The sequence below is a fragment of the Sturnira hondurensis genome, unplaced genomic scaffold (genome assembly GCF_014824575.4).
Source record: "Sturnira hondurensis isolate 20B ecotype Veracruz unplaced genomic scaffold, ASM1482457v3 Scaffold0004068, whole genome shotgun sequence".
In the NCBI taxonomy this organism is placed as follows: domain Eukaryota; kingdom Metazoa; phylum Chordata; class Mammalia; order Chiroptera; family Phyllostomidae; genus Sturnira; species Sturnira hondurensis.
Genome location: NW_028076699.1, coordinates 150,049 through 173,144, shown reverse-complemented (window position 1 = coordinate 173,144; position 23,096 = coordinate 150,049). Strand labels below are relative to the sequence as shown.

Below are 23,096 nucleotides of genomic sequence, written 5' to 3'. Positions count from 1 at the left end.
CTGTCTTGTGTAGGAAAGGATTTTATAGGTCTGGCCGTAGAGCTTACCTCTGTGGAGTTTGCTGCCATCTCCTGATTAGCAAACCCATCTGTATTTCATATATGTTATATTTATTGTACACATGCATATGTATGAGATTCTAAGACTTCTGACTGATCACTCTTCACCTTAAACCCACCGTGCACCCTCAGCCTCTGGAGCTGGCCCACGGCGTGCTCCTCCCTGCCCGGCAGACCCCACTGCATTGTCCTCCAGATGCACCCTTAATCCTCATCTCCACTCTGATGGTGCCCTGCCCCTGCTAGAAATGTCTTCTTTCCTCGTTGAAGCTCTTACCAAATATTATACAGTGGTCTCAAGTCCTGGAACCCAGCAGTGGATAAAACAACATCCCTGACCTCATGGACCTTATGTTCTAGCAGGGAAGACAGACCATAATCAAGATACTTAGTAACACGGTGTTGGAAGGGGATAGGAGTGCTGTGGGTGAGTCGTCGTCTTAAACTGGACCGTCAGGAAAGCCACAGTGGGAGGGACGTGTTTGCACAGACTTGGAGTGAGACGTAGTTGCTGTGTGGACATCCAGAAGGAAGTGACCGACCCCGACAGAGGAACAGCATGGGTGAGGGCCCTGAGGCAGAATTAAGAAAGAGCAAGGAGGCCAGGGCAGTGCAGCCAGGATGAGAGGGAAGAGAGGAAGACCTGGGTGGGTACCGGTCCTGGAGGGCCTCGTCAGCCATGGAAAGGCTTTGCCTTGTACTCAGAGGCATCGGAAGCCACTGGAGGGGTTAATCACACCCTCTCTTAGTACTTCCATTTTTTTTAGTGCATCTCAGTTACAGAATTGACCTCTTTTATCTCTTTCTCATCCATCTCCCCTTGAGACTTGGAACAGCAGGACAGAGTCAAATTCAGCTCTGTATTCCCTGGGCCCAGCAAAGCACTTAGGAAATGTCTGTTGAACTGAATTGGACCAAATGGCAGGCTGCAGCTAGCAGAAGCCTGGGGAACCGGGGCGAAAAAGTCTCATGAGTTGATCCGTATGGCGTTAGCTCCCATGGGGCTCTTGGCTACTGCACCAGCAGGCACAGGCAATGAAACCCTTTAGACCCAGGGAATCACAAGAGACAAGGAACTGCAGGGGTTGGGAAGGAGGCGCCGGTTGCTACCTCACATCAGGTGTTTTTACTGCTGGGCTGCTTGCTGGCTCCCCACAGTGCCCCGGGCCTGCTCACTAACCAAGGTGTGGTCTTGTCCTGTGCAGGCATGCCTGTGGTCCTGTCCCAAGAGGTGGAGTCTGTTCTCGTGGGCGCTGCTATTCTGGGTGCCTGTGCCTCGGGGGATTTCACTTCTGTACAGGTATGTGAGGAGCAGGGGGTAGGCCGTGGCCCCTCCCCTGTCTGACACTGCCCTTCCTCTTGACAGCAGCTCACATCTTGCAAAACAGACATAAGATATAATTAAGAAATGATAGGTTCCAGGCAGGGAAAGCACAAACACTTCTAGCCTCAGACATATTTATTGCAGTTTTTATTTGACTTGGCCTCTGTTAGTGCTGGTCATTCTGTTTTTCTGTCGATTTCCTTTTTCTTTTTCCTCCTTTAAAGTAGCCCTTAAATTATTTCTTTTAAATATCCCCTTGACCATTTTCTTTTAGCAAGTGGAACAGGTAGGGTTCAAAACTTAAGTTTTTCTTATAAATTTTAGATTTGTATTTGCTTTTGTCATCTCTACCCACCACTGTCCAAATACCATTGAGGCCTCTATCAACAAGAGACATAAATGAAAACGTTAGTAAAAAAAAAGGAATTAAAGGGAAAAATAAGGAACAAAGACGACGAAGGAAACGACTCGGTGGCAGTGATTGAGTACACAGTTTGACTCCGAGCTTCCTGGCAGCCAAGACGAAAAGAGCACGTGATAAGTTGCATAACTCTTAGTTTCAAAAAGCGGAAACGTACCAGTTTCTTGTAGGAGACAAAGCTTTTCCTACCACCAAATTGCAAAAGACATTTCACACGTGGGCTTTTATGGAGAGACTTTGAGTGGCAACTTGGCAGTGTTAACAGCAGGCTTAGAAACGGCGGAGCAGCAGCCCAGGTGGAGTGGCAAGCACGGGCTCTGGAGCCCGACCGCCTGGACTCAACTCCCAGCCGGACCCCTACCACCTGGGACGGACCGTTTGTTTATCTGTGATAATGATCAGCAGCACATCGGGAGTTCTTTCCCTGGATCAGGAATGCCCATTTGGTCCCATAGCTGGTTCCTCTATTACTCCTACTTACGGTTGGGGGAGGAACTTGAGAAACAGCCGAGGCTGAAACAGGTAGCAAATGCCCAAACTAAGAAGTCTGGAGCCTAGGTCTCAGCTGAGAGTTCAGGAAATATTTGTTCAGCTGAGGATCAGAGAGTTTAATGATTTGCCCAAGGTCTCAAAACCAGGGCTAGAAGCCAGGTTTTCCAGTAGCCTAGTGACTTACTGTGACCCAATTAAGTCCCACGAGCTATGGCAGGTGCTTTTCATAGGATCTGCCTGATAAAACACCATCCGTGGGCAACAGAGATCCAAAAGGGCAACAGAACTCAAGGTTGCATTGTTATACATGCACAGATGCAAATGTCCAGATTTCAGTCGTCTGTGCTCTTTGTACCACATTTTGGGGAGTGTAGTGCACTACCTAGTGCCCAGGCTTCTCGAATTGGTGCCTCTGAAATATCCCTGTCAAGAACCGAATCCACTCGTGAAGCCTTGTGGGGTTTAACTGCAGTTTGTAAACAGAGACAGTAGCGTTGAGTCTTCACCTTTTCCTGGATTTTCTGGTACTCAGAAATATTACATGGAGGTACTTATTTATTGATGAAGTGTCACTGACTCATCAATTGTTATTTTAATGTTATCAACTTACGAAGATGATCTCACAACTAGATGCCTTGCCATTCCTGGGACAAATTCTAATTTCTAAAACAGAGCAGTGGAGGTGCTTGCTAAGCCCCTGCGTGTGTGTAACCTCATACTGTGGACTGAATGTCTGAGTCTTCTCAAAACTCTTATACGGAAGCCCGAGCCCCCATCGTGGTGGTATTTGGAGGTGCGTGTTTGGGAGGTGATTTGGGCTCGATGGTATCATGAGAGCGGGACCCTTATGTGGGACGGGTGCCCTTCTGAGAAGAGACCCCGGAGAGCTGGGACACGTACACTTGCATTTCTGTCCCCTCCCCTTTCCTCCATGTAAGGACACAGTGAAAAGGTGGCCCTCTGGACACCAGGAGCATGGTGTTCACAGAACCTGATCGTGCTGGCATCTTGCTCTTGAACTTCTTCCAGCCTCTAGAACTGTGAGAAAACAAATTTCTGTTATTTAAACATTCATTCTGTGGTATTTTGCCGTGGCAGCCCAGGCAGAGTAAGACACCTCATTTAATTTTGATGTCTTCCTACCTGCAGGACAGGTGTCTCCATCCTTGTGTTATATCTGAGGAAACCAGGGCTTGGAAAGGTTTTGGGTGATTTGCCCACGACTACAGTTTATAAGGGACAGAGCAGAATTGAAGCCAAGCCCTCTGGATCGACAGCCTGTCCTGACTTTCACACTGTTTCTACTTTGTTCTATATTTTCTCTGTCTTTTGCCTTAAAAATACTTTCTGGCTTCCAAAATGTTTAAAGGTATATTTTCTGAAAAAGAAATGTCATTGGTCACGCATCAGATAGTAGTCTGCAGCCCAGACAGAGAGCAGGGTGACGGGATGGGGCCGCGCCACCCGATACTCCACAGCGTGACTTGCTTCCGTCAGACTGACGCTTGCTGCTGCTAGAGGCCCCACCCGCAGTTCCACACTGCTGTCTTCACTCCACGAGAGTTTTCATTGATCTTCTGGAGCAGAGTCGAAGGTAGGGTCCATTGAATATTGGCACTGGTGGCCTCCCAACATCTTAAAGACACGCTCGTGTCTCCTGCTCCACCCAAGGATGTATGTGCCTCTTCCGACTGTTTTTCGTTGTAGGAGACGCTATGATGTGGTAGAGAGAGCCCCAGCTGAGAGGGGCCTGGTGCCTATCACATTCCTGAGAGAGTCCGTGTAGGACTGGCCTCTGGGTTGGCTCGTTGTGCAGCCTCAGACNTTGATCTTCTGGAGCAGAGTCGAAGGTAGGGTCCATTGAATATTGGCACTGGTGGCCTCCCAACATCTTAAAGACACGCTCGTGTCTCCTGCTCCACCCAAGGATGTATGTGCCTCTTCCGACTGTTTTTCGTTGTAGGAGACGCTATGATGTGGTAGAGAGAGCCCCAGCTGAGAGGGGCCTGGTGCCTATCACATTCCTGAGAGAGTCCATGTAGGACTGGCCTCTGGGTTGGCTCGTTGTGCAGCCTCAAACAGCGGCACCTGGCCTCTCCGGTGTCTCTTTTATTTGTTTATTAAATAAGAAGAATTGCCAGTCATGCGAGACTATTGACATGAAGAGCCTTTGAAAGCTCTGACGACCTCCGTGGCCCTGGGTGTGACTGTCAGCACCGTCCCGTGATTGCGTTTGGAACCGCTTCAGGACTGTAGGTGCGTGAAGGACTGTAGGTGTAGGCTTCACTCAGTCCTACCTGAAGGAGATGCGCCAGCCTGGGCAGCCTGTCTGCTCCAGGCCCGGGGCCCAGGTCAGCATTCTGGCAAGTTGAGGTAAAACAGAACTGCTTCTTTGTTGTGGTTCCTGTTTTTCAACCTGAATTTCAATATAGTTTTGGGGGTTTTTTGAACTTCAAAGATCCTAGCTTGGTCTTCAGGGTGCCTGCCACTACTTCCTTTAAGAAAACGGAGCAATTCCTGCCAGCAGCTTTATGATTCCAGCAGGCCAGAGGTGTTGTCTTCTCCCTGGTGGGTAGATGGAGGGTATCACTTCTTATCTAGGTGTGCAGACTTCAGTACAAAGAGCCAGGGTCATCTCTACATCGAAGGAAAGGCTAGGAAGAGCCCAGAGGCTCCAGGCTGCCGACCCAGGGGAGGGCCTACATGTCCGGGAAGACAGGATTTCCCAATTTACAAGTTCCACGAATCAGTGACTTCAGTTAGGGGTAGAGCTGTGTACCTTACATTGGTGACACCAGTGGATTAGGAGGCCTTACAGTTGTGGGGCTCAATTCTAGTTATTGCAAATGTCTATATATTTCAAGTGTGGGGAAAAGTTTTGACAGAGGCAGGGAGAGGGACAGTGGTGGGATTTTCTGGTGGGAAAGATCAGTCAGTTAGGAAGTCCGTTGTTGCTCTTCCACCTGTTGGAACCTGCTGACGATTCCAAGCGTCCGCCTCCTGTTCTTTCATCCACTCATGTTCTCCTTCTCATACTCTCCCTCTTCCCCTGCCCTGTCCTGCACCCCCTTCCTTCAGACATCTAAAGTCTGCCTACTATTTTCTTTTCAAATTAGGATCTCACAAACAGTATTATATAGCCATCCATTTTCACTAAAGGACAGAATGATGAACAACATCTTGAAGAACTGTCCCCCTCCAGAAATGGTGTTCTCCTTTTAGTGGTTTTAAAACTGTCTTTCAGTAGACAGTGTGACAAGGCTCATGTCATGTGGTCTTTATATCTGCAGCTTAATCAATTCAACGGAGTCCCACCACAGAGCTGCCACATCCATGGTAGACGTCCAGCCACTGAGTGGATGGGAGGGGACACAGGGGAGAGAGGCTTCCTCCTGTTACTGGCAGGAATGTGGAGTCCATGCAGTCTTGACCTCCGTGACCTTTCCATTTGATCACTTCCTCCTCCCTGGAAAGTCGGCCCTCGCTCCCTTGGCCGTTGGTGTCCAAAGAGATCTCCTCTAATTCTGAAAAACCTGGAAACCAAATAATTACAGTTAGAAGTCGGGAGCATCTTGTAATACTTCCGTGGGCTCCAGGCCCTAGAAAATTAACACACTGGAAAAAAGTCCATAAACTATCAACATGCTTACCTTTTCACAGCACAGGCAGTAGAAAGACAGGCACCCTAAGACATGCAAAGGATGCATAAAACAAGGATTCTGTTTTCAAGGTGCCCCGAGAGAAAACTCGGCCGAATGGCAGAGAGACAGACACGCAGAATGGCTCCCCACTCTGCTTTCTTCAGGCCCCGCAGATGGCATGTGCTTTCCGTGATTCCCTATATCTTCAGAGACAGTTTTGTTCCAAGACTATACAAAGCCAGCTTTAATTCTAACAGTAATGTTTATCCTGACACCCGCCTTCACCCCACCCTACCCCCCAAAAAAGCGGTGGAGGAAACATCTGAAGCAAAAATCAGCCAAAGGAGACAGTGACAAAAGATCAAAATGAATTTAGCAATCAATTTAAGGCGAGTGCCCGTGTAAAGAAAATACGCCCCAGGAGTTAAGCAATTCATCAGACAGTTCTTCCTCCCAGTGTAAGGGTCACTGCCTCGTAAACCACTGACTCCGTGTGCCCCCGCCATCAACCTTCCCTGTCACGTTCCAGACAGCCTCCTGCGTCTGGCAGACCAATACGTGTGAGTGGCCAGTCGAGGCTGTGATTACTCACCCTTTCTGTAACGGGCGCCCACAAATAAACCATCCGCGCCGGCCACTGTGGCCTGCCCTGGAGGTCAGTCCTTGCAGACATCCTCATGGCTTCGCTGGAGCCTCTCCTTCTATCCGTTTTCATGACGTTCACTCCGTTTGCAGCCAGTTCTGTTCGTCATCTATGAAGTGCTTCAAAGCCCATGATTTTGTCTACAATTCAACACATATCCGTTGTGTTTGATTTTGTGAGTCAACTTTCTGTGATTTTTAGTTCTCTTTGGATTCCTGTCACCATAAATACCAGTTGTACATTCACAAAGTAAAGCTGATTATCATGACTTCAGTTTCTAGAGGTTTGGAAAGGCTGATAGATAGTGGATGTTCAGAAATATGAAACTATCCTATTTCTTGGCACATTCCATCATAATTTGCTTTTTTTCCTTTTTGTGGAATATAATTGATGATTCATGTTCACTGGGGACAAAAAGAAAATTCAGTTAAGCCGAAAGAAAAATATGAAAACACTGCTCTTACTAGCCTAAAATAACCACTACTTGAGATTCTGGTTGCTATCATTCTTATCCTTTTATACATATTTTTAAATCATTATTTCCTTTTTAAAAGTGTGATCACATGGTGCATCATTTTGTAGCCTTCCCTCCCACCCTGAAACATACTTAAGCACCTTTATTCACTGTGTTTGCAGGCTGCACAACTTTCTACCCCATAGAAAAGACCACGACTTTTCACCATTCTCCCGATTTGAATATTCAGGTTGCCTCTGTTGTTTTGAACAGATGCTGCAACTAACACCTCTGTGGCTGAATTTTTACACTCACCCTAAGTTATGTTAAAATACATTATGAGGTATAACTGTCAAAAGTCTGCCTGACATGTGCGATTTTGATACATATTAACACTTTAACTGCCCCCTGTAGTATATAGAAATTCAGTGCTCACAGTTCTTGTGTACAAGGAATCTGTCTGTTGCTATGAATTTTAGTTCCATTTAGCTTTCATCCCCGGGCCTCTTACAGTCTCATTCATTTCACATACGGTCCTGATAGTGTCAGCTTTGTGCAGTTGACTTTTGCCCTCTGCTGCTTAAGCATGTGTTTCTGGAGATGCAAGATTCTGGTTTCTAATTAAATTGATTCAGATTTCTGATTGAATTTTCAGAGCATCCAGTCCCATATGTCAGTGCCTTATAGAAAGTCAACAGAAAGTCCTGGAATGGTAATTAGTACTTAAAAGAAGGATTAAATTAAGAACGTGGGAAGAAAAAGAATGTGATACGGGCCCTAACATTCATTACACTTATTGCTACACCTGGTTAACAGCACTAACAGCACATTCATATCCTTTCCAGAATTGCTCCCTCTCCAAGATAAATAAATAAAAGCAACACCTTTAGGTTCTAATTAATTGTAAATCTCCTTGTTCCAATCCAGTTTGCAGAATGGAACCGTGGATGTCGAAGTCAAAACATTAGCTCATGTTTAAAATTCTGCTTTCAGAAATTATTTCACTATATAAGATCCAGAACGTGACTTTCCTGTCCCCGGTCCTTCATAGAACCCTTGCAGTCACCAGTGGGGGCTAACAGTCCCCACTGCGCAGTTGAAGACAGTGAGCAACGGGGAGGTCATACAGCCTTGCTCCATTCAGAGTTCATGCTCTTTTTCCCATCGAACCGTATCCCAGTCAGTGGATACCCACTGCTTGGGAGGGTCACAGATTCCAATGTGGCAACTCAGCTGCCCCGCAGAGCGGGGTGGTTTGTAGAAAGTAGCAGCTTCACACATTTGTCAGCACTGTTTGGTTGAGTATCAGATAGAGAAATAAAAATAAGAAATGTGCCCTCTTTGATTTGGACATTTTCTAATTCCTTTTGCTGGGAATTATAATATGCTCACCAGTATTATTTTAATGTATTTCCTTTCATCATAATCTGCCCATTTACTTTTTATAGAAGTTGATATTAAAAAAGTACTTTAACTAAGTAAGAGCTTTAATGGAAAGACACTTTTTATAGTATTGTTATTAACATGAAGACTTAGGCTAACAAATATTTTTCCAAAATATCCCCCTCCCCCTGAAGTTTTTACTCAGGAACTTACGAACAGGACTGTTGTAAAAGAAAAAAAATGGTGAAACATCAACTGAGTCCATTAGAAACTTAGAAAGGTTACAGAATTGTATCTCTAAAATAAAGTTTATCTAACTCTTTGACTTCATTTTATTCGAGACAACCTTTCATACTAGTGCAAATCTGAAAAATATGTAAGATCTTTCCATAGAAACACATGCTTATAAGGAATCAATTCTTCATTTTAATGAACATTTATGTCTTTTATGTTTCATAAAAAAAGTCCTTGTTGGAAATGAATAGGTTTGTTGTTTTATTTCTCTATACTAGCATGACTCAGGGATAACAGACCTATGCTATAGAGGCTTAGTATTCAACATGAAACTAGGCTGTGGAACCAAATAAGAGATCAGGAAAGACAAGACCTTCCATTAAGTCAGGAATTGTCTCTTAATTGGGGGGAAAAACATGCTGAAAAATGACTGCCCGTGCACACACACTCGCATACCACATACTATTGGAGGGAGTTTGGTTTAAGTCATGCAGTGTCTGAGGTCTCACTAAGGTCTATGGAGCAGTTTTGGTTGCAGCCTCGAGGCAGATGGCCAAGAACTATGCAGGAGGGAAAAGTCGGTCATGCAAGTTGCCTGGTAGAAGTACCTGGTTCTCCTTAGTAAACCATAAGAAAGCACCATGGGTTCAGAAACTTGAGTATCTTTAACCAAGGATATCAAAGAAATTTAAACATCTAAAAATGTGATCACACATTAAAAGTTGTGTATAAGGAAATTTCCAGTGGTGATATGATAATAATTTTACAAGTGAGGTACGAGAGGTCAAGTGACTCGCCAAAGCCAAGGCTGGAAAGGGACGGAGCCAGAATCTAAGGCCGAGGCTGGGACTGCAAAGCTGGGGACTGTTCACCTCGATCACATGTGGACGTGGACTCGTCTGGGGCAGAGTGGGATTGCCATTATTTAAAACATTAGCATCAGAAATAGACAACTCGAATTAGGATGCACAGTAAAATGTCACCGAGTTAGCCTAGGTCCCCACAGATTGCACCCTCAAAGTAGGATAATTGTAGAGATTTTTCATTGTGACCGACCTCAGAACAGAGGGCTGTGTGGAGGCGATGGGGTCAGCTGGATAGTCAGGGACCATGGAGGGACAGTGCTAGGTTCTTGACCTCATTCTCCTCCAGTCTCTGATCCCTTGCCGGGCTCCCCATTGGTCGGACTCAAAGTTAGAAGGAAAAGGGGCTCACTGGTGTAATGGGTACAAGTGGGCCCGCCTATGCCCAGAGAAGGCTGGGGAGGGCCCACAGAAGAACATGCAGATGGCCATCAGTTGTTTGGGCAGAGGTGGTCAGGTCAGGCTGCGGACCAGGGATCCCCTCTGAATACTGTGTTACAGATTTGCAATGCGATAAGGTACTTGCCTCAGAATGTAAATTAATTATGATGTTTTATTCATAGCAAGACGTTCTCAGCAAAGGAGTCAGTGTGTTTGTTCACATTCTGGGGAAAGCTCCTTATGTCACAGCGGACCTGCTCTTTGAGTAGCACTGGTCTAGACTCCGTGACCCTGCATGTGACAACAGACATGCCGGAGTCCTCACTCAGGGCTCCCTGGTCCCCACTTTCATCTCCTGCTTCATGTGCTAAAGACAAGAAAGCTAATCCTTTCCTGCACTTCCTCTTAGGTGATAGGTAAGGCCTGCAAGTTGGACTGTTCGCCTCACCTTTACAGGTGGGAACCGAGCCTCAGAAAGTCCCAGGAATGTGCCCATGGTTTATCAGCAAGTGGCAGAGCTAGTGGTCGTGGTCAAGTCCAGATCCGACTCCAATGTCAGTGCTCTTAGGTCCCAACGGCCCTGGGGCAGCACTTACACTTACCTGTCATTAATACCCAGGAAACCATGTGGCCTTATAGGGAGAAATGATGTGTTTGGAGACCCCTGCCTGTGTTCTCTGTTGCCAGTTACAACCAAGTTATGATTTCTGGGAATAGATATTCCCAGCTCCCCAAATCAGCACCATGTGTGGGTCCCCTGTGATTCAACTGTACAAAGCCTTTCCCAGCCCATCCAGATGAGGAAGCAAAATCAGTTTGTTTCTAAGTGGCTCTTGTCTGTTTCCATCTCTTTTTAAACCTGGGAGGTCAGGAAAAAGATGGAGAAAAAGAATTCATGAGAGGGATGCATTTCCTTAGAAATGTTATTTATTGGCGGGCAAAACAAGAGAAGGAAATAAAACAGCTACTCCTCACTAAGTAAAGGCATCTTCTTCCCTATCTCATTAAAAATTAAAAGCACTCTTGGTTTAAGTAGGGCAAATTAGTAATTAAGTGCTATATAATCAAGTTGTATAAACATAATATGGAAGAGGAAGCCAAATGAATCACTCTGCTGGCTTGTTTTTGCCCCATTAATGCACCTTTTCCTTGGGTGCTTCCTGTGATGTCAGGATGCATTTTCTGCCGTCCTCGCCCGCTGGAGGTCGGGTGGGCTGTGGTAGCCAGGCTGGCAGATGACCGTTGGCTGGGTCTGGGAAGGTCGTGGCTGGGCCAGATTCAAGTAGGTGATAAGGCTCCTGTTTAATTCTTTAGGCCCAGGTTCGTCAGCAGGAGCCTGCCATGTGACAAGGACAGTTCTAGATGGTAGCATGACAAAGGAAAATTACGCACATCTCAGTGAGCATGGCATGGCCAGCCTAGCGAGGAGGAGGTGGACACAGACAGACACAGTAATAAAAAGGCAACACGCAGTGTAATGTCAGTGACCGTGGGGCCTGGGCCTGGGCTCAGATCACGGCTCTGATCATGGCTCTGCCACTTACCTGGTGTAAGTTACCTTATTTCTGTTTGCGTCTGAGCCCTCATCTGCAAATATGATGAGCAGTATCTGCATCACAGATAATAGTACCTCACAGCATGTATTGTAAGGAGCAAACATGTTGGTACGTGCAGTGTGGCATAGTGTTTATTTAACATTGGCTGTTATTCATTTGTTATGATTGCTATACCGTGAGATAATGGAGCAGCAAGGAAAGAGTGTCTTCCACTGTCTTGAGAGCTGAGAAAGGCCCTCTGAATAGGCACCATTTGAACTGAGCCCTTAGAGGATTAGCTAGTGATGGGGCTGGTAGAGGTGGAACTTGAGGGGTGGGCTTGTGACCCCAGTACTGCTCTCAACCTTTGCAGTGCCTTCTATGAAAGCAGAGGAGGAACAGGTGCCTCCGTCCTACACAAATCTCTCTTCATCTCCCCGCAACACAGTGGATGGAGCAGTGTGGCCACGTGGTTCTCCAGGGGCTCTGCCAAGCACGGGTGAGCGTGCTGCGTCCACTGCGGGCAGGACAGGAGGAAATCAAATGGGACAGAAGCGAGAAAGTGGCTCCCTAGGTCACGCTGCTGCACTCCAGGTCGATGGCTTCTCCTTGGCCTGCTGGCTGTGTGAACGAACCTGCTGGGGAAGGTACTTAGTTTCTCTGAGCCTCAGTTCCATGTTAACTGACCCCACTGAGTTGCGGCCAAGATTCTGTGAATGGAAACTCATTTTAGCACAATGCCTGGCACACAGAAAGTACTATTGTCATTTCCTGTGTAAATTTAATTCTCACAACAAACCTGTGGCCCTGGCTGGAGTAGCTCAGTGGATTGAGCTCGGATGCCTTCGAACCACACGATCGCGATTCGATTCCCAGTCAGGGCACATGCCTGGGTTGCAGGCCAGTTCACAGCAGGGGACAAGCCAGAAGCAACCATACATTGATATTTCTCTCCTTCTCTCCTTCCCTTCCCCTCTAAAGATAAATAAATAAAATCTTAAAAAAAAAAACCTGTGAAGTGGGTGGTATCATTGTCTCACTTTATAAAGCAGGGAATTGAGACATCACGACATCAATAAGCTGGCCTAAGGTCACAGAGACAGCTAGTGGTAGAATCTGGCCATAAACTCAGGCAGTCTGGCCTCAGACCCAGCCTCTGCTGTCCCCTGCAGCCCAGTGCTTTAGAGGTGCCTAGAGCTAGATTTACATATTAGACACTAGAAATAGTGCTGAAGCCACTTTGTGTCCTGGCCCCTCACCTGCTAGTGAGGAAGAAGGTCGTTCTTTCTGCTGCTTGAGGGGGTAGTGGGCTTGAGCCCACAGCCTTGCTAATCCTTGAACAGGTAGGGAAGGTGGAAGAGGCCAGAGTGACTCACCAGGAATGATCAGTCCTCGGATGCAGTAAGAATACAGCTGTTTACACTGGTGTTGGCAATTCTGCTTGGGGAAGAAAGCAATTTGTTTAGTTTTTGGTCATTTATTTTCAGCTTCCACAAAGGATTTGAGGAAACATGTAATACATGACTAAGCAGAATAAAACGAATCAAAATAAAATTCTGAAGTCAGAAACTATGTAGAAAGGTGAATACACTAACTAACTCCTTAAAGTAGAGGGAGAGGGCCCTCAAATGTGTGTGTCTTCAGGTTCCAGGTGATTCATATAACGTAGGAAGAAAGCCGCAGAGGATCAGATGGTTTGATTCTGTACTGGGTTGGAGAACGTATGCTCTGCCTGAGGGCATTGAAATGTGAAGTGTTTTAATCCTGGATCGGTGAGTTCCAAGCCAAAGAGATTTATGGGGCGGGTTTGGCTTGTGGGTCTCTGACCCATAAATAAGGAGATTATTTGAGCTTCCAGGCAGTCAAGACAAAACTGGGAAATGTGTGGAGTCATATAGTGTTCGCAAGATCAAAGAAGTGTACCAGTTCTCCAAAAGAGACCACATTTTTTTCTGGTGCCAAATTCTAAATTTGCCTGTCCTTTAAAAGCGAACCTAGAACTCGTCCCATGAACTTTCACAGAAGCAGGAGAGTTTACCCTGTCAAGAACCCGGAACATGATACTGAAATTTCACAGTATGAATCGCCCAGGTTGGTCCCTGGAGTAGGGCTGAGACCACCCAATGTGGTCGATGGATGCCCCCCCACCTCTCTTCCCTGAGCATTCCTTCCCTTTATAGACAAAGCTGCGTCACTGACCCGTGAGTGTCTTAGGGGACCTTGGCACTAAGGCTTTTCACCAGCCTGGCATTAGGGAAGTGCTAAAATGAAGCACCCATCAACTGAGAAGGGCAACAGATGTTGAAGCATATCAAATGTCAGTAAACAGCGGGCCTACAGAGGCCCCTGAACTTGGCATCCTCTTAGCAAAAATACCCTGTAGCCTTCAAGAGGGAATGCCATGGACCTTTATAAACTAGCTTAGGCGATGTACTTGTTTTTTAATCTCTACTTTTTTTTTATTGGAGCAAATTTAATGCTCACAGGGTGTTCTAGGCTTTCAGCCCTGGAAATTTAGGTCTTCAAAATATCCTCCCAGTAATTGTGAGAAATTTATGTTGGACTTATCTGGTCCCCTCCCTTTTACTCTTAAGAGTATGATTCACATTATAAGTAATAACGAGGGCCACAGTTAAGAGCATAGACTCTGACGTCACGTAAATCTGGGCTTCAGTCCTGAGTTCAAATGTGATAGCTGTGCATTAAGTGAATCCTTTCACCTTTCCAAGCTGGCTTCCTCCTTTGTAAAACACACGACTATTAAGACTAGGTATCTTAGGAGATTGTTGCGATGATTCAGTGAAATAATATGCATGAAGTATTTACTACACTTACTGGTATAAATAAATTTTTAGTGAGAGTTATAAAATGTATAACAACATTATGTTGCTAACTATCATTATTAGCTGATTATCAATCACAGGCTATTTTAGCACTTTCCATATATCATTGAAAGATGTCTGGGCAGTCTTGTGCCTCGTTTCTGTCTGATAGCTTATTCACTCCTCCTCTGCTGTGTATTGTGTTTCCCAGGCTCCCTTGCAACTGGTCTCCGGTTTGGCCAGTGGGTGATACAAGTGGGAGATTGATGTGCAGGAAGAGGGGAGAAGTCCGGTGATTCCCCAACTATAGCAGTCGGGTGATTTCCCCGACTATTTCACTATAGCAGCAGCTGCGTCTCCTGTGTAACTCCAGCTCTCAGCTTCTCTCTCTCCGGTTCCAGTTCTGGCCACCCAGCCCTTATTTCCTTTCAACTCCTGCCTGACATCACTAGCCCCTGGCTGTGGTCACACAACAGCTTCCCATTGTCCCTTGATCCCTAAGACAGGAGCAGCTTTCTGCTGTTGCTGATCTCTGAATTGCTTCAACATCACCTAGGAATTTGCCTCCCTTCCCCTCAGTTGGAATTCGCTAAACTAGACCTACTGGAGAAGGGGTAGCTACTTACCGTGGAGAGCAGTTTACTTTATCTAAGTGAAGCCCAGATGGCAAGGAAGTGACCTAAGCATCTTCAGTGAATACCCAGGTCTGAGTTAGGCCTTGAGGCCAGTAGGCTCTCTCTCTAAGGAGACAAGACTTGACTACAAGCCAGAACCAGGCACATTAAAGCTAGTACCTAGTAAAAAGGCATAGAAACTCCTCTTTCTTGAGCCAAAGCTGTGGACCATTCACACTGATCATTCTCATCCCCCAAATGAGGAAATGGAGGTTCAGAGAGAAGTAATTTACCCGAAGCCACAGAGCTGTTAGGTAATGAAGTTAGGAGTTTAACTTGAGTCTGTTTGTCTCAGAGCCTATGTTTATTAGGGACTTACATTCCTCAGTTTCTCAAGCTTTCTTCCTATTTCAAAGCAGATAGTGAGAAAGCTGCATACATTCTTCCTTTTGCTCTGGCCTTCTTGTAGAGATTTCCTTACAGAAACATTATTCAAGCTTTCTTACCTAACTCTTAATAGGTTTATGTGGAAAGTTAGTTTGTTGCTTCCATGTTCACAAATGAGGAAAGAAGCTCAGAAAATTAAAAGCACTTTCCCAAAGTCCCACTGGGTGTTAACACTCACTCTGGAACTGGAACGCAGGCTCTTCTGTCCCCAAGCACACAGTGTTTTCTACTGGTGACGTCAAAGTAGTACTAGATTATGTGGTGTATGGAGTGAGCTGCTTTTTACAAATTAAAAAAAAAAAAGGTCCAGGAAGACCAGGTTCCCCACCTCAGGGAGCTGACAGTCAGGCTAGATAAATAAAAACGAAGCAACCTGAAACCAAAAAGGGTCATTACATAATCTACTCTCCAGTGACAGCTACAAGCAGGAGAGAGAGAGTGTGGTTCTGTATAAGAAGCATAAGAAGTGCAGTTTGAAGTGGAAACGTTAACTTAGGACAAGTGGAGACGCAGCGGGACGAGGGTTTTCAGGCAGAGGTGCTAGTGAGAGCAGGGAACGCATGCAGGGGAGGGAGACCCAGTCCGCTCTGGGGAGGACCCAGGTTTGGGTAGCAGAAGGGAAAGCTGGAAAGGAAAGGGCTACCGGTGATTGGGGGTGGGGGGTGTTAACTATAAACAGATCAATTAGGAATTTGATCAGGAGTCTGGGGAGCATCCTTTGCCCATCATCCCCTGACTCTGTCTCTTGTGTTTTTTTTTAATGTCATAGGCTAATAGCTTCATTTTTTAAAAAAAATCAACATTAAGTGCTTTTTAGATGATAATACTGCTTCCCTGCTTAAGAAAAATCTCCTGTAAATTAATTCAGCCTGGGAGTAATAGCAAAGGTTTTTACTTATCTCTGATGGTTTTAAAGAGTCCCTGATGTGGAAGGGGAATACTCTTTAAAGGCCCCAAGGAAGCTGCCCTGTCTCACTAGAGCACATTTTCACCCAGTGTGATATAACATCATGTTTGAGAGTTTCAGAATGGAGAAGGTACCTTCTGAGACAACGCCACTGACATACGGGGAGCAAACAAATCCACCTCACTCCAGCTCATAATCTTCCTCCTCTGCCCGCCATGCCCCAGCCCTGCCCCCGTCAGCTGACCTTGATCTAGAGGAGCCCCTGTGATAGACGGAATAGATCAGGGTGAAATTCCCACCAAGTTGGCCATGTCAGTTTTACCTAGTGAGTATCTCTGATAAGGAGGGATCCTGTCAGACCAGACTGTTTCAGTGACTGGATTACAGCAGTTGTCTTCATCTCAGTAAGCAGGCTAACCACAGATGCTGGAGGAGGAATTTTTAGATGATCCTAAAGTGGGGGTTCAAGCAAGTGCATAGACTACTAGGAAAGAGTAGGCTTTCTAGTGAGTCCAGTGTATTGTAGTGTGGTGGGCAGCTGGGACCCTTGCCTTCAAGGTGCTCCTAAAAATGATAGCAGAAGGGACTCCCAGAGTGTGCACCCGTCCCTGCTCATAAATTTTTGTGTATGCAACTCCTCACATAATCCCCTCAACAGTCCTGTGAGATCCTGATACTAGTGGCATTTTGCAGACAAGGAAGCTGAGTCACAAGGAGGTCAGGGGCTCTCCCAAGGTCACATAGGTAGGATGATACGGACCCAGATATTCAGACCCCATAGTCTGCTTACTGGGATAATACCGAAACCCTCCTGTAATGTTAGTTTGAGAAGCTCCTTTTGGGAGGCCGGCCTCTATACTTTCCCGTGCCCTGTGCTTATCTCTAGCGCTGCCTGGAGGTGTTTAAGTATGTGCTTGCCCTACTTGGGTGTGAGCTTCCAGGTGAGGGTTCAAGTCTTCCTCATCCTTCGCCAGGACTAGGTGCTGAATAGATGTGTGTTGTACCAACCTGGAGAGACTTCGTGATTGCTCTGGAGCTGGTTTCAAAGGCAGCCACTGGTGGGCGATCACACAGGAAGCCAGCCACTTACCCCCACTGGTGCCGCTGTGGGTGGAGAGTCTTCAGCAGGTAAACTCCAATCCTAGACCACCTAGCTCTCAGCTGTATCTCTGAAAATGACTCTCTGTGTGTACACTGGGTGCAGACTGCTTCTTCGGACTCTCAGTTGCTCTCATTTTTCAAAAACAAGCTCCCCCATTCTTAGTGTTGTTCAGTCACCAAACAGCTCATTGTGTAAGCCGGGGAAGAAGCTTGTCTTTGGGCCTCACATGCCTCACCTTCAAACAAAGAATCAGGTCTGGTTTTCCAAAATGGTAGGCAGTGGAACATTTGGGAAGCCAACATGTAACCGAGGTAAAAGGTGAACTGTGTCTCCTGCTGCCCTTGTCACTCCCTGTCCCCACGGCCCGGCAGCCGAACAGAGGCAGCATTCGTCCAGGTTGTCTCAAAGGAAATAACGGAAAACGTATTAAAGTAACTAGTGCTAATCCTTAATACAATAATAAAATCGTTTCAAATGGTTAGATCTGGGCGGTTGAGAAAGGTAGGTTTGAGGGCTCCGTGTCTGTGTGGCTGCTGGATGCTCCCTGCGCCTGGGGGTGGCCCGTCAGCTTGGCCTGACTGTGTACAGTGGGGTGGGGAAGCTAAAGCCTCTGGGCCCCATTCTCCGTGTCTGGAAGCAGCCTTCGTGTCATGGCACCGGTGAATTCGAAATTCTATCCCGCGACTCGGGGAGATTGATTTTCCATCTGGGGATCTGACCTCTTGCTTCACCAGCGAAGGGGAGCAGACGGTTCTGGGAAGAGTCAGCTAGCGAGCCCTCTGAAAGGCCTTCCCTTTCGTTTTCTTTTTCTTTTTCAACTGGATGTTTCAAAGGGAATGTCTGATTATGATGGGGGCTTAACACCAGCGGTTTGAATCCTTCTTGGCGCTTAGAGCGTGCAGATACTCATACCACCCCCCATACCAGCGCCTCGTGCTAGGAAGTTCCGGAAGATTTGATTCCATTTGTGTCACGGGATTTATACAAAACCCTTTTGGAATTAGGGATGAATACCCCATTTCCTTTACTTTTGTCAGTTTTTACAGATCCCTTATGTGAATGTCTCAAGGGTAAGAATCTTGCTTTAGTTATTTCCATATTTCTAGTGGCTGACACAAATTGAGATAGAGTAGCTGCTTGGTAAATGTTTGTCCATGCCACAAATATTCACCCAGATACAGTGATGGGCAAAATAAACATCATGCTAATTCTTACCACATTTACAGTTGAGTAGAAGAGACAGTTAAAAATAAATAGACACAAGTAAATATATACCATATCTTGGGTTAAGAGCTGTAAAGAAAAAGAACACTTTCAATTAAAAAACAAATTAGAATACTTGATGAGTGAATGAAAGTAAAATGACCTCACCTCTCAACACGAAATCTCTGTCTCTTCTTATCTCTCTGTAAATGATAATTATTGCTATTATTTTCATGATTACAACTACTGCCATGTGTGTTCCCACCACACAAACCCAATAGCAAGCCCCATGCTAGAAACTTCCTGTTTGTTATACCAAATTTTCCAAATAACCTTGCCAGTTAGGCTTTCTTATCCCTTATTTCAGATGAAAAAACAAAGCCCAGGAAAGATAATTAACTTGCTAATGATCAGAGAGCTGATAAGTATCAAAGATGAAATTTGACTCAAGTTGATTCAACAGAGCCTCTGCTCTGAGCAAAAGGGAAAAAAATCCCAAAGATTGTCACCAGAGGTCCAACAGGAGTTCTTGCTTGAGAACCACCTCGTCACACCATGTGGCCGAAGGTCAGTTACCTTAGGTAACAGAAGAGAAAAAAGAGGCAGAACTTTGCTGGTGAGTGAGAGGGAAAAGGAGGAAGATAGTGTTCTTGAATTGGCCATCTATCAGCCTAGCAATAATAAACCATCACCATGGTAACAGGAGCTCTAATTAATGGGAGATGTTGAATCCCTTTAAAAACCACACCAACCAAATGCTACGATGGTGCTGTAAACCTCTCTCCCTGCCACAGCTGGGCTGATCGTGCTGTGGAGAGACAGCACGATCAGCCTTTTGGAGAGACCTGTCTTTTCAGGCTGGAGCAAACTCTGGACTTAGCATCAGAATACTTGCATCTGAGCTCCAGATCTTCCATTTCAGAGCTCTTTTGCTTTGAGTAATCAGCTCATCGAAAGTGGGAGGTAGTGCCCTGCCTGGTGTAGCTCAGTGGACTGAGCGCGGGCCTTTGAACCAAAGGATCACAGTTCGATTCCCAGTCAGGGCACATGCCTGGGTTGCAGGCCCCGTTCCTGACAGGGGACACATGAGAGGCAACCATACGTTGATATTTCTCTCCCTCTCTCCTTCCCTTCCCCTCTAAAGATAAATAAATAAAATCTGTAAGAAAAAAAGTGGGAGGTAGTTACTATTAATTTTATCCTTATTACTAGTAGTAGTTTTCTGAGGTTCAATTTCAAGATCTATAAAATGAATAAAAAATCTATCTAAAGGATTGTTAGGAGATATAGCTTCGCAATATATGTGAAAGTCCCCCATAAATGCTTCCTTTCAGATTCACCTGTCTAGCAAGTGGTAGAGCCCACGACCATACTCCTAGGCTCAGACTCCCAGTCTAGTAGTGCTCCTTCGAAGCCACCCTTAAGTCTTTGCTTTTGGTCTGCCTACATCACCCTGCATCCTTCCTCCCTCCATTCATTTCTCAGGAAAAATGCAGTGAGTAGGTACTGCAGAAGTGAGTGTGGTGTACGTAAGTGAAGTATACCTAATACAGTACACAGTGCAAGCATTGGGAAAAACGAGTTGGAAGCTGAGAATTGAAAGGGCCTTCGGAGATCGTCCCTCTCAGTCCCTCCTTTTTACAGATGAGGAAGCTGGGACTCAGAAAGGGGAAGTGCTTTCCTCATGGCCAGAGAGCTCTTTGCTGCTCAGACCAGGATGAGAATTCATATGAAACATGCAGATGTAAATTTCACATATTTAAAAAGCCATTTCCTCCAGACTTCCTGCTTTCCAAATAAGTAGCTTAGATGTAACACAAAATGACTTTCACTTCCACAAATCTAAAAATTTGGAAAACCAAGGTTCATACTGTGCCAGGCAAGAGTACTGTAAGTGACCACTGGGCCAGGCGTTCCTGGCTGTATTCTTTGTTAGTTTCTTTAAGTTGTGGTGCCCTTAACATAAAATGTACCATTTTTAAGTGGACAGTTCCGTCGTGTTAAGTATTATTCACATTATCGAGCAACCAATATCCAGAACTCTGTTCTATCTTGCAAAATTGAAACTCTATACCCATTAAACAACAATTTCCCATTCCCCCCTCCATCCAGGCCCTGGCAGCCACCATTGTACTTTGTTTCTATGAACTTGACTACTCTAAGTACCTCATGTAAGTAAACTCATACAGCATTTGTCTTCTCGTAGCTGGCTTATTTCACTTAGCATAATGTCCTCAAGTTTCATCCATGTGGTAGCGTGTGTCAAAATTCCCTTCCTCCCTGGTTGTGTTCTTAATGCAACACAGCCTGCTCCCTGTGGTCCCTGACGGCACCGGTCATTGCCATGAGGACTTTGGCAATGACTTTGCTTAAGTAACTTCTGGCCAGTGGGGGAAAATAGCCCAGGTGAGGATGACAGTGGCACTGCAAAGCAGTGTCCAAACAGAGCTCAGCCCCTCTTCCTCCCATTTTTTGCAAGTAGGTGACAAGGGAGATAAATGAGATTGCATGTTGTGTCCACCACCCTCACTCCCAATTTTCTTCACTGCTCCTGCCCCAGGTCTTCAGCCAGAAACTGAGAAGGGGTGGGGCTGTAGGCGTTAGAAGTTCACAAAGTGAACTTTCAAGTAAGAGAACCTTGGGTTCCAGTGCAGCCTCTGTAACTTAATCAATGTGTGATCTTGAATAATGTAATCAGCTTCTCAGAGCCTCAGTTCTGTCATCTGTAAATGGACAGAATAATATCTGTATCAAAAGTGCCTGTTTCTTGTTTTCCTTTTGAGGTATAAGGTACTCCGTACTTTTCTGGATTTAAACTTAGTTTATCAATTTGAAAAAGTAGTAATACCATGACCTCTTCTACTGGGTTGTGTGGAGATGTAATGTGGTATTATGTGACATTTTGGCCACTCAGAGGGATCTTATTCCAGCCTGAAGACTTTAGGGAACCTCATGATATTGGAAAAGGAAGAGTGTTCGCTTATTGTGCAGCTTCTGCACATCAGATATGTTATTTTTCCAGTAGAAACACTGATTAGAACTCTGTTGTGGCACTTGGCTGTTTGCATCATTATCATTTTCTGTTTCCCTGGCTTATCTTAACCCCTACCTCCAGTGCTCACCCCTTTATTAGTGCTTAAAATAATACCCAGAAAACTACAGATACCCCCATCATTTTTTTTTTAAAAGTGTTTTTTAATGCATTGGGAGTCACTCAGCATCTTCCTGCATTCATTTAGCCATTTGCATGTTCCCCATATCTTAAGGTACTCTCTTCCCATTCCAGTACCCTCAGGTAAAAGGTACTACCGTTCATTCCACTTCTCCACTCTCGCAAAGAAGGAATCCTGAGTGTAAATGAATTGCAACTCCTCTCTGAACTTGGGCATCTCTCTTGGATGACCACTTAAGATTTTTTTTTTCTGTTTCTGACCTTTCCTTCTCTTTTCTTTTGATAAACAGGACAGCTGTCCCCGAAGGGATGAATCCATTACCTTTTGCCAGAGTTGAGTTCATTTTTCACTGCATGTTTCAGTTTTTAAAAAAAGCGTTTTAAAAGGATTGAGCATGCATTGAGTGTGTACTTAATTTTTAATATGTGTGTGCTCACAGCCAAGAGATCAGAAAAGCTTTAAATAACAATGAAACTGAACTGTACATGTTGTATGTTCTATGTGGCGCTGATTCCTAAATATACTCTTAGCTGCCAGGTATTATTTAATACTTCCCTATTAATCAGGGTGCCAAATCTAAATGAAAACCATGTTTAAATATATTTAATAAACTTACAGCTTTTGGTTGAATACCAAATAACATAACTACTCTTTTCACTATCTTATACTTTTACTCTGAATGCTAGTTTTTTGTGTGCTATCAAGCCAATCTTAATTATAAAACATTTTACCCCACAAGTTTTTAGAATCCTGTGGATTTCCACAGAGCCCTTTAATGTCCTTGTCTTAGAGAAAAAGAACAACCCTGATTTTTTTTTTTTCTGGCTAAAAAAATGACATGTCTCTTTTCTGTGGCATTAAGTCCTTGAATTAAAAAGGAAATTAATAATTGTCGTAGAGATACTGATTTGTTTGTAGCTTCTGTAATAAATGGTATATGCCTTTTGAGCTGTTACTGCTTTTAGTGTCCGTATGAAATGTACTTACTATGTTGATTATTTTTTTCTTTTGAGGACTCAAGGTTCTGTTAGTTTTGCAATAGCGACACCTAGAGGCTCTAAGGAACATTGTCTGTGCTGGTATAAGGTTCTCAGTACCTTTGAAAAAGGCAATCCCCCTGCTCTTTGAGGCGCAGTACAAAATGCCTGTGGGTCTTGAGGTTGGAGAAGAGAAGAGGCACGGCAGCTTGGTAAGATAGGTTGCTACCTCCATCCATCAGGCTTCCAATCTGGTGACAAGCCAAAAAGGAGTTGTGACTAAAAAGAGCCTTTTTATAGGGAACTAGCCAACCTCGGTATAATGTATTCTAGCAGATTTGTTAGTTATTAATAAAATATCATTGTATTTACTTAACACAGTTAACTCTTGTTCTTGCTTTCAACAGTTTGCTTGCTATTT

General features: G+C 45.0%; 1 protein-coding gene across 13 annotated transcripts in view; it reads left to right on the top strand.

Moving 5' to 3' along the window:
- Positions 1 to 23,096, top strand: part of FGGY (FGGY carbohydrate kinase domain containing) — a 399,534-nt gene that overhangs the window by 325,590 nt on the left and 50,848 nt on the right. For 11 of the 13 annotated variants that reach the window (XM_037043133.1, XM_037043139.1, XM_037043135.1 and 8 more), the window contains one exon: positions 1,265 to 1,359. The exons of the other annotated variants lie outside the window; for them this stretch is intronic. In XM_037043133.1, the coding sequence (XP_036899028.1) occupies positions 1,265 to 1,359 (95 nt within the window). The remainder of the gene's footprint in view (positions 1 to 1,264; positions 1,360 to 23,096) is intronic. 13 annotated transcript variants of the gene reach the window in all.